The 17,171-nt window shown below is 42.4% G+C and overlaps 1 protein-coding gene across 1 annotated transcript in view; it reads left to right on the forward strand.

Annotated features, from left to right (window-relative positions):
* Nucleotides 1-1,824: 1,824 nt before the first annotated feature.
* prr36a (proline rich 36a) overlaps nt 1,825-17,171 on the forward strand; it is a 30,479-nt gene continuing 15,132 nt past the window's right edge. Inside the window, exons 1-3 of the mRNA XM_069529504.1 lie at nt 1,825-2,079; nt 15,880-16,565; nt 16,682-16,775. Of these exons, the coding sequence (XP_069385605.1) occupies nt 15,980-16,565; nt 16,682-16,775 (680 nt within the window). The 5' untranslated portion in view covers nt 1,825-2,079; nt 15,880-15,979. The remainder of the gene's footprint in view (nt 2,080-15,879; nt 16,566-16,681; nt 16,776-17,171) is intronic.

The following is a 17,171-nucleotide window of genomic DNA, read 5'->3' on the forward strand; positions in this document are numbered from 1 at the left end:
CTCGTGTAACAACATTACAAAGCAATCTGAGATGGATGGGCAGGATGTGAGGGGATTTACAAGCTTTTCAAGCCCTGTGATATAATGATGGCTGCCATTAGTGCTTAGTTTAGTCAAATAAAGTATGAAATGGTTTACTGAAACTCTCCTGGTGGGGCCACACCTCACCTTTAGGTCCAGATTTGCACAAACTGTATAAATATAAATCAGCTAAAACTGTCAGATGATAAAGCTCCAGACGTTAGCCTTTAAACTGCTTCTTAACAATAACCAAAGTTGAAGAATTAGTGAAACTTCAGTGAGAGTTTTGGGTTTTCCCCCTTGCTCCAGCGCCGGGCCTCTAGCCGAGTGGAACGGGTAAAGAGAAGGGATGGAGAGAGAGGCCGAGCTGAGACATGACTCACACACACTCTGAGAACGTGTGCACTGACGACTTCTGGTAATCCTTCATTCCTCCCCTCACCCCTCAAGAGTTTAAGATTTCTTTCTCTCTTTGCCCTGCAGGGCCTTTTCTTTCACTCTGTCTCCTCCTCTCCGAGTCTTATTAGAGAAAACAACAGCGGATGTCGGACGTCTTAGCCCATTCACTCTTCCTCTCTCTGTGAGTTGCAGAAGTCTTTGTATGCCTTCCCCCTCTTTTCATTGATTTCTATTGTAGAGCCTGCAGCTGCAGCTCAACATAAGCATTCAACTCGCAGCTATTGTGGGTCTGTACCATAGGGAAGTGAACACTGTATTAGACTATGAGCGCAGAATATGTCATTTGAAGTCTGGAGACCAGCGGGACAGTGTGTCATCAGTCTGTGCACCAAGTTAAACATGTTGTCTTCACTGCAGATAAACCAGGTAGAATGGACTTAAAGTTTTCTTACTTCACTCTTCATCATCGACTGTTAATGAAAAGCTCTGCACTTAATTTCCAGCACACAAACAATAAAAAAAGGGACTGTGTCTTGTCAAACTGTTTTAGGAATCATTCTGAATTAGCTATGGAGCATTAATGGGATATTTCACCCAAAAATGAAAATTCACCCATTATCTACTCACCACTATGCAGATGGAGGGGTGGGTGAAGTGTTTGAGTCCACAAAACAGGGGTAAACAGCGTTGCAGCCAAATCCAATACAATTAAAGTAAATGGTGACCACTTCTGCAAATGTAACAAAAAACAGAAGAAAATCATAAAATGCCTCCATATTGCTCCTGTGGTTGCATCCAAGTCTCTGTACGCCCTGACATTCAAATTGGACTCATCATTTACACCGTGTTATTAGTCTAACGAGAAATATAACAGAAAATCATTCAAACTTAGATATAAACCTCTCACGTGAAATTTGATTTCATGAAAAAAACATTGACTATAAAATCACTGCAGATAAACCAGGTAGGATGAACTGGAAGTTCTCTAACTATCTTTTCACTGCACCATAGCGCACAAAGAATTAAAAACAAGGGACAGCATCTTGTAGAACATTTGGAGGAGGGCTCGCTAATGAAGAGGAATAATTCTGAAGTTTCCCCGGAGCATCAGCGGGACACAAGGCAAGGGATCATTCCAAACAGGCAGGTGTAGAGCTGAATTCTCCAAAACCTATTTGAAAGGATGTGAAAGATTCTGCTGGATCTCTCTTCATGTGAACATGTGGACGGGTACAGACGTGTGTAGATATGAATGGTTTCTATGTTGATGCTCTCGCGCCACAGGCCAACAGCGAGGTTTAAATGGACGTCACTGCTGCTTTGCATAACCCTTCGGTCTCGCGCTGTCTGATTGGACGGCTCGCGGGGTTTAATCTGCATATTGTCTCTCCTTCTCCTCCTCCTCCTCCTCCTTCCCCTCCTCCACGCTTCTCCCCCAGTCTCCAGCCTCCCTCCCCGGGTCGCTCCCCACCCTCCACCCCGTCCTTTATGAAGCGGAGCAGCAGCAGCGCCGCCGCTCAAACGTGGAGGGAAAGGACGCGGCTCCATTGTCGTGAGGTCCGGTGAATATTTACGGCTCTGTCGACGCGCTCAGCGGCTTCCACCTCCGAGCCGGAGCCGGGGCGAGAGTCTCCAGGAGCCCGGGCTGCGATTGGAAAGGTAAAGACTGTGACGTTCTCAGCTGCATGTTATCAGCTTTATTTACTCCATTCAAACCACTGAATGACGCTCGCTGTCAACAAAGCTCCGTGTCTCCGCCGCGTCGTTTTTCTTTAATGAAGCAGACACGTGTTTTGAACGTCCTGTCTGTGAATGTGGTGATGGATGTGGAACGTTAGCACGGAGCGGAACGACCGGGGCGGTGGTCTCAACGTGGGTTTCGCTCCCCGGGGACGGAGCATGTCTTCGGGGTGGACAGTAGATTCAGCTGCTCGTATCCTGGCTCCGTCTATTCCCTGGCCCCGTGCGTCCCTCCTGGGTGCTCACACACCGAGCTATTGTTCCGTGAGGCTGGACTCGGCCTCCTCGCCACCACCGGGGGTGAATTCAGCGTGTTTGTTCCCAGAGACAAACGGTGTTATTGAAGCTCCACTTGTCCTGAGGCCTGGACAAACATCCCGAAACTCGTGAATAAACAAAAGAGTGGCTACACAAGCGAGGACCAGGCAGCAGTTAGTGGTGTCCCAACACAACACGAGCATCAGGCTGATAATAATGGAGATGTTGGACACAGATGATAAAATCTTCAAGACAGGGCTCCAGGCCTCCTGCTCATGTTCTCACCAGTAACACTTCTGGGATCTTTAAGTGTGTGGAGAAGCAGGAGATGTAGCTTTTGCATCAGCAGCATGTCATGCATCATTTATTTAGATTTGAGAAAAAGCTGGATGTAGCCTGCTCCTCGGATGTATTGTCTGCTCTTAACGTCTTCACCCTTGTCTCCTACCAACCTCACCATCATCTGTTTTCATATTTCCACCCATGCACGCTGCTCCTCCTCCACTTGGCAGAGCTCAGTGAGATAAAAGGGAGGCTCTGAGGCTCAGAGGCTCAGACTTATTGGACGACATCGTCTGCTGATCTCAGTGATAGAGGGATGTCTCTTATCAAGTCAGGTTTTGGCTGAGAGTTTGCATTGCATGGTGGGGTGTGCTTCGGGTTTCTGTGGGTGTGGTGGTCTGGGTTTGAGAGACTCTATCGTTGGCTTCAGGGAGGTATGTGACATGCAGACACTCACAGGAGAGAGTGTGTCGCCTTCTTAAAACCTTCATGCTGATGCTGCCAGGGAGTGTGAGTTGTCGCTGTGGGGTTTATCGTCACCTGGGTGTGAAACCAAGTGGGACTGACGCATGCTCTCTTCCCCCCTCACAGATTTTCTGACATTTTGCTTGCAGTTAAGAGGCCTCACTGCAAGATGATTTATTCAGTCGAGTCACAACTCTAGAGCCAAATCCAACAAGAAGAAGGTCTGAGATGTAATCTTTTCTTTGCCACAATTATATGAATTCAGCTAGTCTATCATTTGTCTCCCACAATCCATTGTGCACAGGTCAGCAGTGTAATTGTGCAATGAGGCAATTGTTGTCTGTAAAAACTAAATAGGATGTGAAAGTGTGTGTTTTCACTTCGATGGTCATCACATACTGGTGCCAGATGTGTTCAAACACAAAATTATATTACATTATCATTCATACAGAAATACCTAAGTTGAAATGACCATGAAAACGTGATCATCAGAACATGTTGTGGTCGATGGCACCTTAAGGGAAATCTAACATCCTATTAAACCTCTTATGGGATTAGGAAGGGGCAGTGCTGAGTATGAAGTACTGTTATGACTTATCACAGAAACAAAGCATATTAAATAAACTGTTACCCATTTTCCAGTGGTCAAAAAACCACTAACATCTTGCTTTTGTCTGCAATGGGAAATCATACACCCGACATTCACTTCTGGCTCAAATGATTCTGTGTTAGATGCAGGTTTTTATTGCCAGGAACGTATTTGGTTGAAAAACGAGCAACTGTGATATTTTGCAAGTTCTAGCACTGGCAAGACAGTGAGGTGCAGAGCTTCTCCTGATTTGAGGGGAAGTAGAAATACTGAGACAGGTTTCTTGCACTGTGAGAGACACGCATTGTTTTCCAACTTCAAACATGACTCACTGTAGGAAAACTAAAAAGACAAACGTCGACTGGAAACAGTAAAGGAGACAATAGCCCTTTAGCTGGGTTTTCTGCTATACCAGCAAATGTATGTGTAAAAGAGCTGCATGGTTTACAGCAGATCTAATCACTGTTTATTAGTAATTCTCAGAAAATTATGAAGTGATCTATTTTATGTCTTCCGGACAGAAAGGAACATCAAGGTTTTTGGATGCATCTTGATCTGTCCATGTTAGCCACACGTTCGTCTCTGAGACTGTCTTATTTTCAGAAGGGCAGCATCATGGTCGGCCTGCCCTTCAGGTCCTGTGGAAGACCCACATCCTCTGCCATACCTAGCCTCTGTATTGGGATACAGCCTGTGATTTTTTTATATTGCACAGCCACTTCCCTTCCTTCTACACCTCTGTTTCCTGTTCCTCTCACTAAAGTCCAAAGCAGGCCAGAAAGGAAGCTCAAAATAGTTCAGTGCATTCTTTAATCTTGAGAGAAAAGTCAAGGGGTTGGATTTCAAGAAAATGAAAGTGAATCTTTAAGCAAACACTCAGACCAGTAGTAAAGAAACTAAAATGCAATTTTCAGTCAGAGGTGGGACATGGATTAAATCTGTCTTTCGTTATTGACTTAACTGAGTCGTTTCAAGTTCATTGAAAGACGTCTCTTTTTTTGTATGTACTTATGAATTTGTTTACATCAAGCTTGACAGTCTAAAAATCCTGATATTGCATTACCACACATGATACAAGCCTGATGATCAGTGTTCAAGTGAGTGAAATACCTGTTATGTATTTTCACCTAAGTTGCTTTGCAGACATTTACTTCAGTGTTTTCTGAGAAGACAGGCCGTTACCCTTTTGTATGGTGTGATATACTGCAGGATTAATGTGTCTGTTGCTTGAGTTGTGCTGTTAATGTAGTTTTGCATGAGTTCCTCTGCATCCGTGCAACAGCTGTGAGAGGTAATGGTGGATGTCACCGTCAAGGGTTCAAATTTCTCCTCAACAACAATCACAATGTGAGAACAGAATGTACCTACAGCTCCTCTCTGCCTTCAACAGGCATCAGTCTGTTGGTATATTTATAGTCAGTATCGAGCAGATTTTAAAACTAAATGTGTTTGCCTCTGAAACATAATAAACATAAATATGATTCATCCTAGTGATGTTTTCACTAGTGTTTCATCTAAATTGTTGTTTTCTTTCCCCCGAAAATGGGCCCTTTATATTTGAATACTTTATATTTACATCTGGAGAGGGTCCTCTACGGAGGCTGCCATGTTTTTTACAGTAGCCCAAACTGGACAAACTAAACACCCTTTGAGTTTTTATGACAACTGAAGGCTACAACAGGTTCTCTGTCATGTTTGGAAGGGAGGGTGAGGTGAGCGGTATTCAGCTGCAACATGCAACTGCACCACTAGATGTCTTACACAGTGAACCTTTTAAGTGAATAATTGTTGCAATTTACTTGTTTGGTTCAGGCCTCCAACTAATTATTTTTTTCTTATTGATTATTCTGATGATCGTTTTGTCTATTTGATAATGGACACATTTTTACCATTGTTTACCATTGAATATGAACTTCTACTTGAAGGCATTGGTGCTGGACTTAAATCTCTAAAGGCCATTATTCGTACCACAGGCATGTTGGCACTTTTTAGCCCGTCCCTTGTCTGGGGACTCACTCCAAAGTCAGCGCAGCTGAATAGAAAGCCCAACCCCTGTACAGTGCAGAGCATTTGCATCTGCTTGGAAGTCAGCTGCTTTTTACTGCCTGCAACCAGTGTCAGCCTCAGTCCCCACACCCATGGAAATTCAATCCTAACGCTGGCCTGCTCTGCTGCATCTGTTTAGGGTGACACACAGGTTTAAACTACATCTCAGCTTTAGGATGGTGAGACTGATGGTGAGACTGTAACTCTCGTCACTGTGGTTGGGAGCCTGGCACTCTCTTGCCCATTAGGATAAAGTGGTGGACGCTGACGCTGCATTTTCTTAAACGTACGACACTGGACTCAGTGCACTGTAATTATTGAAAGTCTAACTCAGCACTTTCATAGTCTGTTAGCACACAATGCCACCTCATAGACATAATTTGCTTTAAATTTCCATTGTTGAACAATTTTTTTGAATAACTTATTTAAAAGATCCAGGGTGTGTTTGTGTGTGTGGGAGAAATGAGAAGGGACATGAAAAGTGCATGCTTGTACAATAAGGACATTTTCTTACCTGGACCATGTAGCAGCTGTCACTCCTGAGACAGTGCTATGCATTTCATTTATTTGCTTATTGAGGGCCTGTGTTTGTTTGTCATCCTCGGCTCTACCTCTTTGGGCATGACAAAACCAATCCTTTATGTTGAATAATTGGTTTGTGTGTATTCCGCACAGTTCAGGGGTGTGGTTGTCAGAGGGCCATGGTAGGCGAGGTGAGGGATCAGTGTCCATCTGGCCTCAGCTCACCCTGCCCACTCATAGGCATAGTAACTGATCTGGCCCTCAGGCTCTCCAGCATTATATTGACTATCTGCCTGACTGTCTATAGCCAGTTGGCTGGTGCGCAGGAGAGTAGCTGCTGGCTGGCTTTTAATATAGGAAAACTGATGTCAGCTTTGGCTTGTCTTCAGCCAGCCATCTTAGACAGAATCACTTACTATGGTTCTCTTTAGCTTTTATGTTGAATTGAAGTCACTGAAAAAGCCAAAAGCTTTTAACACAAAAACGATGTGAGTAGGAGGCAGTGATTCAGTGTTTTTTCCTCATGCCTGCAGAGTCTTAGCCAGCCCCATTCCACTTTTTTTAGTTGGTTGACTGCAGAGAGCAACAGGAAATATGGAAAAGAGAAGGAGATTTCATGGGACAAAGGTCCTTGGCAAGAAAAAGGTATGCCTGGTCTGAATCTATTTTATAGACGTGGTTTCACCCTTCATCTCTCCCTATCTTTTGTTTTCCATCTATTTTTCGCAGGCCTTCTGCAGCCATTCTTTTTACTTCTGTCACAGAACCTTTTTAGAAGGCAGGTGAACATGTTGGTCATTGCTGGACTTTTGTGAAATATGACTAGTGATTCAACATTTATGTGGCTTCACTAATCTAAAAGTGAGACAGAACGAAAGTAAAAGTTTTTGAGTAAAAATAAAATAGGTAAATCATCTTTTATGTTCATACATGCTATAGTCGAAGGTGTATGGGATGAGCTGCAGACCTGAGAGTCTGAACAGTGTTACTGGGGAAGATTTACTCTCTCTTGATAGGCCAGTAGACTTCAGTGAAGAGGTTAAAAATTTGCATCATCCATGTCATATGTGCATCGACTGTATCCAAGAGGTGCCCCTCGATCCTGCCCTCTTTCACCCTGCGGCCTGTTCGATATCCCTGGGGTCTTTTGGGTGAAGTTACCAGTGCCAGCTGCTCCTTCGCCCCGTTGCACCAGTTAATCCACTCTTAGGGACCCACCCCCACTCCTCTCGATACCACGCCTAACGGGTTACATGGTGCAAAGTGCAGACAATAGGGCTTGTCTGCACTTTGCAGCCCCCTTCCCCCTCATGGTTACCCCAATGTTGAACTCACAAATACTTAAGATGATCGTTGTTGTCATGATTGTCATTTTGGACCAGCTCTGAACACGTACATAAAAGCACTTGGACACTCTTGATCTCCATTGATGATGATACCCCCCAAATGCTTCTCCCTACTCCACCACCAGGCTGTTCTGATGGAAGCAGGGCCTAGCCTGGTTCTCTCTGAAAACCCTGCCAAGCTTAGAACAGATTGTAACCCCTTTCCCTTGCAGCTCTTGCAGACCATTGCACTGCCAGTAGCTGTGAGTCCTTCCCCCCTTTTCTCTGCCATTCCCTTAAAGGCTGACTGACTCAGTCCACTTAACGTGTAGCCACACTCAACCACCTGCTCCTAATGGCTTTACTGAGTAGCTTACAGTCACTTAGCACATGGATAGTGTCCCTCGTGGAATTGATTAGAATCAGCTGCAGGCTTAACACCAAGCCCCTCCATCCACACCCACCTATTAAAATGTTTTTGTCTTTGTATGTGTTGCTCCATACAGGATCTCGTACTGGGCATTTATGTCGTGTTGGAATAATAATTTTTGGAAAAGTGGGAAAGTTCACGTAAATGCCACCATAAGTAAGAACAACATCAAAAATGTTGGTACATGAGTTGCAGAAATGCATATACCTGTCACATCGGATCCTTGGCTGTGATGCAGATATTGGGGGGAAAAAGGAGTCAAGGTGTTGTTTAAATGGTTTAAACCCATAAATACAACACATATTTACAGCATCTGTTTTCTCCCCATTCTGAACTCGAAGCACAAGAATGCACCTACGTCAGAACAATGACTTCACAACCCAGAGTCACAGGAGCTTCCAAGCAGCATGTGAATGCACAGTAACTTCTTTTCAGATGTTTTTTAATATATACACTATTATGATTCATCCACTAATATAATCAGTTATAGTTATAAACTTTGTCTGGGTCATACTTGGGGGGGTGTTATACTTTACTAAGGCTGCAAGCTGGGCTAATCATTACACATTCAATGACACAGAGTAGATATTTACTTTTAAAGTACACAACCTGTGTCTTGGTTTGGACTTTGCAGCCAATTCCTGAAGTTGGGCTATTAACTTGATGGGGTTATGCTTTTGGTTTCTCTTTCAGATAAATTTCTGGTCTGTAATACAGGGATTGCTGGTTGTAGACAACAAGTCAATTCATTTTGGACCAACCAAGTTGACAGATCACTGAGGGTTAATGTGGCTCTTTGTCTACCAATGACAAAGTGCATGGACTGCCGTCTCACTTTGGTAGTGGCTTTGGGCCATGTTTTTGTGTTTTTAAATTAAGTGAATTGATTATCCACGATATGGGATGTTAAACAGAGGCTGGAAAAAGTTTGAGTGCTTTCTTTGGTATCATGCGGCTTAAAAACTTATCTCCTGTCAGAACAAAATCAAATTGTCCACCACACATCAATGCATAGTCTGTTATAGTTGTGTGTTTCAGTGGATGTTTTATGTCACTATAAAAGTGGGCCTGCAGTAGATCTTTGTCTCCATCAGGAACATGAGCTTGAACGGAAGATCTGTTGTATATTTTCTAGATAGAAGAAATGTCCGTATGTGTCTCTGTGGTTTTGTTTTTGAGTGACACTGCAGGTTTTTTTTACTCCCTCCTCCCTTACTGCGATCTACAAGGACTGATGCTGTTAAACTTTCTGTGAGTGAGGTTTTTGTGGTCTGTCTGCTTGGGAATGTAACTTGTGATGAGTCAGTGTTGTAACTTAAACAGTAATTTCCACTCTACTCACCTTGGCCATGCCTGAAAAGTTATGGAAGGCTGAAATGTGTGCATTGTATTAATACTAAAACAGTACTTTAGTCCATCTATGACAGACAGTTTTCACAACTGTTTCCAGACATGAACTCTGGAAAATGTCCAAAAGATGCATTTTTTTGTGGAGTTTGCCTTTTACATAAGAAGAACGTAGCAGGATACTGTCCGGGCCAGAGACATTCACAACATAAAGATTTCTGGAAGATTCAGGCAAAGGCAAAGGGTGGTAATTGGGTTGACGGGTCATGACATAAATTCAGCTGAAGTCTTTTTTGTTTATAGCACATCGACACTGTTGTCGACCATAATCACCAAAAGCTCTCAAATCTTTTCTTCTATGTGTATTCAACATGCTCACTCACTCGCTGTGAATTTTCCTGCTGTGTTTTCACATCAGCTCACTTCTGCACATTTTACTGGGGGTTTGCAGGAAAAGTTCTGAAAAATGCCTGAAACAACAAACATGGGACATTTGCATCCTCATATTTAGTCCCTCAGGAATATGTGTGGAGTTCAGTACGTTTCTGAAAGCAGCTACAGATGCAAAGATTGTCCATCTGATAACTGCTTTGGTCATCCCAGCCAGCAGGACACTGTCCCAAAAGATAATAATGCAATGGCTGTGTTGCACGGACAGTGATAGCAGATGACAAACTACATCGTCCTTCAGTGATGATTATTGGTTGTTTCTAACTTGGTGCAAGCTGCCAGCCACCATCATTTTAAGATCAGATCTGGTTGGATACATTTACCAGGGTGCAGTATATCACAATATCAGTGAGAGAAAGCCAGATAAATAAATAGGAGCTAAAAGTCATGAAAATATATTTCAACTTATTCTAATCGTTTGATTATCCAATGTGTTATATTACAAAGGTGAAAGTTGAAGGAAGATAGTTAAAATTAAATATAGTTGGACACAAATCAGCGTGATCAAACGACTAGTTGTAACACAAATATCCATTGACTGATAAAAGCCCTGAATGTGTTCTTGCCTTTTTTGGTAGCTTCATAAAACTACGTTATCGACCCTTTTGGCCATAGAACACAGTGAATTCATATTTTATTGTGCTTCTCCTTTTAATGGTGCATTTTTCTCTTCAGCTTCTACCTCGGCGATTCCAATTTAAGAGACTCATTATTTCGATGGACTAACAGTGATCTTCAGATTGTGCTGCAAAAAGTCTGAGTGTACTCACACCATGTGAGTGTGAGACACATGCTTGGTTATAGTGCAGACACAGCACTGCTGCCTTGTATGGTCAGATGGAGCAGAATGTTTTTACACACAGACAGCGGCTGGAGTCAATTTACCTCCCCATTACTAACAAGAATTTGTGTCTAGATTCTTCATGGGCTGGTGGTTGTAGTAGTAGCACACAGTGATGGGCTTGAAGGGCCCTGTTCAGACCTAACATGTGTCTCAGATGATCTGATCATAAGTGGACAGCTATGAACACACCCAAGACAGACTGCGGAGACTCGAGAGACTTGAGATCCCATCACTCAGACCACATTCAGAGGGTGGCCTCATTCTTTGCTTTCAGACATGCACTCCAACAAATGACTGGAAAATTGGGTCCAGACATTTTCCAAGATTGCCTTTCACATCTGAAGAGGAGATTATATGTATGACATCTTTTTCATCCTGAGATATTTGTATTCTTTGTGTTTTCCAAAGTTAGGAAAACCCCCTTCTTTTCAAAAATGTCTTGTTTAGTTCCTCATTCCACTGCAAACAGATCACCCTCTTCCTCTTAACTTTTTCAGTCCTCTCTCACCGTTACAAGTCCACACTCACACTGAACGTGTTTCTTTCTGTGCACGTCTCACTCGTTCACACACCAAAGTAAAGTCATTGAACAAAGAGACATATAGAGGGGCTTCATATCTTGTTTGCCAAATTCTCCCCGAGCTTTATGCTTGTCCAGTTTCACCAGACCTGTATTGGTTTGTTTTAAATGTCATAAACTGTGTTAAGAATGTAAACCTGAATCAAGTGTTCCTGTAGAATGAAAATAATCCAGGAAGTGGCCCTGCTTTCCAGTTTTCACATTTGTGGTTTGATGCTTGAAAATTTGTACAAAGAACATTTTCACATGCAAACCTTTTTTTACTAATCCTATAGTCTTTGCTTGCTAACACTCCACAGACATATAACTGTAATCTATTATTATTCATTTTGAGCTGATTAAATCCACCTAACTGTTATCGTATGTGTGACTGAATAAAAATAGTTACATTAAACACACAGGAAGCGAATGGAATTGATGAAAAATTTAATATTTACAAAATTTAGAACTTGTCCTGATTTAAACTCAAATTATAATAAGGTGATGTACGTGTGTGTTTATTATGAAATAAATAAATACATTATTAAAGTCATGACATACACTACAACACTGCCAGCTGTCACTGTGAAGCCCTGAAGCGTCTTAAGGAAGTCAGCAGCGCTGGAATGTGGATGGGTCGAATGTGCTCCTTAAACTGCTGCTGCTTTAGACGTTCACTTTCTACCATCAATCATAATGGAGCAGACGTAGCATTGACAGAAGTATGTGCAAACTATGGCCACAGTAAGGTATTATTTCCAATATCTATTTAATCCATTTTTTACCTCATTACCTGTTTGCAAAATTGAAAAACATTAATCTTACTCTTATATTTGTAAAACAAGAAAACAACTGAACAGTCGGAATGAGCTTGTTTGAATCATTAATCACATCTCAAAATTGTTGCCAATGTTTTTCTGTCAATCAGATTTTAGGATTTCATCTCTACAAAATAGACTTTGAATGGCTGGAAAATGTCTCAAACTTTCAGCCATTGCCGTGTTTTGGTATTTACCTGCGATGTATTGTCGTTTTGCTGGGGGTTTTTGGGTTGCAGAATTGTGACAGCAGTCTGGGGTAAAATGATCAGTTGACATTAAGCCCCAGCAACACTAACAACAGCCCCTCACCACCACCACCACCACCACCACATCCAGCAGTCTGCAGCAGGCATTCCAAACCCCTGCCATGCTCTCAACACAGCTAAATCCCTCTCTGCTTGTATTAGACACAGTATTAAAAGTGACCCATTTTGTCAAGCTCGACTACTAGTGTCTGGATGTGTAGCACAACAGACTAAGAGATGGGGTATGGCAGATGTAATCAAACGGCCTTCAGTCAGGTCAGGAGTAGGATTTAATGATGCAGAAGGCCATATTTCTTTATTAGAGGTGGAATGTAAATATCACCGAGGCCACTGAGTTCTTTCTACGTCTAGACAGACTCCCTCTAACAATCTTCTTTTATAAACACACACTCTTCTCCCGCTCTGGCTAAACATTCTCTACTGTGGCTGTTTCAGCTTTTGTGCCTTTTGTTTTCATCATCACAATATTAACAACACATTGTAATTGTCGCCATGGGTGTTGAGCTAATTGTGACATAGGCTGTGTGAAGCTGCGAGAAAGAAGGTGCACTGCGTCCTGAATATGGTTTGAAATCTTCAGTGGACGAGTATTTGTTATGCAAATGTGAAGTGAGAGAGTGGCAGACAGAGGGGGAGTTCTTTGTGTTTCATCAAAATGCATGAGGCTGTTCATCTTGACCAAAAAGACCATTAAAAAAAATGTTGCTAGTGTTGTGCAGTCAGTTTTCTGAACATAAAATCTGGACCTTTGACCCAGCCCATTATATCATCAGCTTGAAGAATCCCTGAATTAGGTTTAGTATTGGTTTGAAGGGTGCCATTTATTTGATATGAAAACAAACACCAGGGCTGCCAGTCTGTTATTTTGTAAAACATCACTTATCTCTGGTTGCGTGTGTGGGTGGGATTTTAATGATCCCTTCACTTCCCCTTTGCGCTGTGGTACAATTTTCAGCTGGTCACAGATGATGCCTTTAGTTGCCCAGAAAGGGGTCATCACATGGGCAATGTGATTCATGCTGCTATCTGCTAAGCCCCTGGCATTAGAAGCTGGATTGGCAAAACTATGCCGTGTCATGCACAGTGCCATCCCAACCCCCTGTCCACCAGCTCCTTGTGTCTGGAGCAGCTCCCACCTGTCTGAATAAGTTGGAAAATCTTATCCATAAACTCTACAAAGAACAAGATTCACCTGATTTGATTACTTTTTAGACTCAACATTGACAACAGGAAAGAGACAGATTTGTAGTGGAATTTGAAACAAGCTCTCGGTTGCATGGTTCCCAATTTGCTAATAGCTTTGTAACCTTCTCAGTCCTTGAAGCGATGATAATGGATTTGAGCCACACAGCACTGTTCCAGAGGGCTTTAAACATTAGCCAATTTATCATCTTTTCAGGGTAAATATTTTCCAGAAGTAGGGATACTGCAAGCATCGTATTGTTAGAAAATAACCTGAGTAACCTGGGAGAGATATGTAACCAACTTCAACAGTAGACAGCAGATTTTTAGCACAAGCAGCACTGTATTCAACTTGTAACTTTTCCTCCTGAACGGAATGAGATGTGGGGGTTGTGTGGTTTGCTTATTTGGAGAGTTGAGTTTCTGTATTCAAACCTTCTCAAAGCTAATCTGGTCAAACAAGTTGGTTCAGAATTGGTGACAAAGGATCCATTGATGCATTTGTTATTCATCCTACGAATCGTCTATTTTCGCTCCGCTAACCCCCAGTGCATCAATGTCCAAGAGTAAATTTGCTTTGTAAATATGAAAGCAAAAGTTAAAAAAAATTATGGGAGATAAGTATCGCAGATGTTAATGTGTAACCACTGAGCAAAATGTTCCCTGGACTTAGGACACGAAATGTGTGCAGCTTCTCGCAAATTAATTGAACCTCGAATGTCTGTCAGTTAGAGATGAATACAGATAATTTAAGTAACTGCATTTATTATTGAAAGACAAAATCAGGTTCTCGGAGTACTGGATTATTATTTGACACTGTGTCTGCAGTAGGTTTTCTTATGTCTGTGGAAATGAAAAACCAACAAAATTGTTTTGTTGATGTCTCGGAGAGTAATTCATGGATCCTATTGAAAAAAAAATCAGGCATGTTTAGGGGACTGATATTTATGAGTTTGGGCAATTTTGTGCAGTTTGAAATAAAAATCTGGATCCAATGAAAATGTAAATGTGGTTTCATAAGGGGACTGTTGGGCCTTGGTGGAGTTATATGCTCTCCTGAGAACTATTTTATTTTTATATTGTGATGTTTAATGGCTTACATATTAAGCATCAACATTGGCCCATTCTTTTTGATTTCCTTTCATGGTTTGTTTGTTTTTTACTATACTGCATTTCTTGCCTTGTAATTCTAATCTATGTTTTTTAAATTAGTTTAGTTTTCTTATTTATCTTTTGCCTCCCTTTTTGAAAGATTTTGTTGTTGTAGTTACTTAAATAGCTCTGTGCTGTTTTATTTTCTTCTATCCTTCTCGATCCTTTTTTATTTTCTCTTCAATCTCTTGCATAGCTTGTTTCTTGTGCCGTATTGAGCTGCTACTGGTCAGCCCATCTGTGTATCAATTTACTGGAAGCCAGTAAGTTGGAGGAAGGGAGTTATGGTAGCAAGGAGTAGAACAAGTGGCTCTACGAAAAGAGAGGAGTAATCGGGAAGAGGGTGGGTTGAGGCTAATCTGGTCAGAGGGGCAGAGGACTGGGGAGTGTGTGTGTGGAGAGCATGATTGGGGGGGAAAGCTGACTAAACCCGTAATGGATCTGGATCATAGAGCTCTGTCCAGTCAGAGCAAGAGAAACTTGACTGAGGTTAATGAGTCAAAACCTATATGACTCTGACTCGTGCACATGCTCCACATATCAGCCTTTTCTTCACTGCAGCCTCTTATACTCTTAATTTTCCTCTAAAGCTGTCAATGAAGGAAACGTTTGGTGACTCGATGATTAGCATTTGCTCAACATGAAGATAATGACAAGCAAAATAGGCCATTCATGCTTGTCATCTCCTCATTCTCTGTGGGTTGTGTGTCATAGCAGGAAACTGTGAAGCCTCTTGGCTTTCACTATTCCAAACCACAGCTTTCCCCCTTTTTAATTTCAAGATGCTGGGAGCCATTTGGAGCACAGTCATCAAGTTTTGTGCATTTATACCCCAAAATGCACTCTTTAAAAAATTCCACTGTTCTTTTATTGTGGTGATTTAATAGAGATTGTTAAGTTAATTTTGCTTGCTCACGCATTATGAAATGGTATTGTCAGTTCTGTGTTACATGAGTATGGAGAAGAACAAGCGTTTATAGGTTTGTTGGCATCTCACACTGCTCACTTCCTGTTTTTCAGACTCCCTTAAATTCCAAAGAGGCCTCTTACCATAAATGGCACATCCTGTGGCTAACAGTGACATGTTTATCTCGTGACATTATGAGGAGTGCAGCATGGTTTGGCTCTCCTTTTAAGAGCCTGGAGGTTACTTCTTAATTAATTCTACTTTTCTTTTACAGGACATTAAAGTGAGAGGAAAACTGGCCATCCAAGACGAGTGAGCCGCAGGGCCCAACTTATCAGCAGCAACATCAGTGTCCACACCTTAGGAGAAAGGGAATGAAACCGGATGGGGTTACCATGGAATCCACGGAGCCCACCGAAGCCGCAGCAATACCAGAACCCTCCCTGTCACTGGACAATGTAACAGAGCAGGCATCATCTCAACCAGAGGAAGCTGCAAGTGATGCAGCAGCTGGGCCTGCTCCAAAGACCAGTGGCAAGCCAGTGGCAGCAGACCTCAAAGTCAAACCAACAGGTGTTGCAAGTAAAACGCAGCCCAAAGCCAAATCTGCAGTGGTTTCTGGATCCAACTCGAGGCCAGGTGCTGCCTCACACCGCACAAGAAATGACGTCAAATCCTCTAACAGTGTTTCTGCAGCTGCAACCAAGAGAACAGCTACAGCAAGTGCGACAAAAGCATCAGCAGCAGGAGCTGTACCTATACGACCATTGGGTGGAGCAGCACCTTCCTCAACTGTCAAGAACCAAACTAGAGTGGCTGACAAGAAGCCTGCTGGACCCACCAGGACGACCTATGTTGCTGCTGCCACAGCAACAAATGGTACCAAACCAACGGTGAATGGTCCTCCTAAGAAGAAACCGGTGGCTGAGACTGTTAATCTAGCACGACCCAAAACCACAGGTGAGTCTGAAATCTGTAAAATTAAATGTTATCTTAAATTTCTCGCTTGATGTAGCGTCATGCTTTTTTTTTTTGCTGAAAACCTGATCTTTTTCTCGTCTCATCTTTTTTTTCAGCTTCTACCAGCAGGTCAGCAGCATCGACTGCCCCCAAACCCAGCACTTCAACCGCAACCAAAGCTGGTGGTGCTCCTGCTTCAAGGACCACAAGGTATGCATTACCATCATAAATAGTCAGCAGATGCTTTAATGACACTGTGTATTTAACAGTTGAATCAAGTTATGTGGTTACTTATCTCAGAGCCCATCGGCTATCATCTGACAACAAATTAGCCTCGGGAGGCAACAGCCAATATTTTTCTAACTTCCAGTGTAAACACTGGATATCCAGGCTGACTCACTGTCCACTGTCTGCAAGCCGACGAGTCCACATGAGTTAAACGTTTCTCTGTCTAAGATGCAAACAGCAATGCTTTTTGACTGTGTTTAGGTTCCAGACATTTTGGCCAATCTCTTTTATGAACTGCTTATGACGCAGATAAATTACAAAGCAGTTAGCCAATTCATTTTGGTCTATGTGTTCCACCTCTTCTGCTCTCCACACGAC

The sequence above is a fragment of the Paralichthys olivaceus genome, chromosome 8, assembly GCF_024713975.1.
Source record: "Paralichthys olivaceus isolate ysfri-2021 chromosome 8, ASM2471397v2, whole genome shotgun sequence".
In the NCBI taxonomy this organism is placed as follows: domain Eukaryota; kingdom Metazoa; phylum Chordata; class Actinopteri; order Pleuronectiformes; family Paralichthyidae; genus Paralichthys; species Paralichthys olivaceus.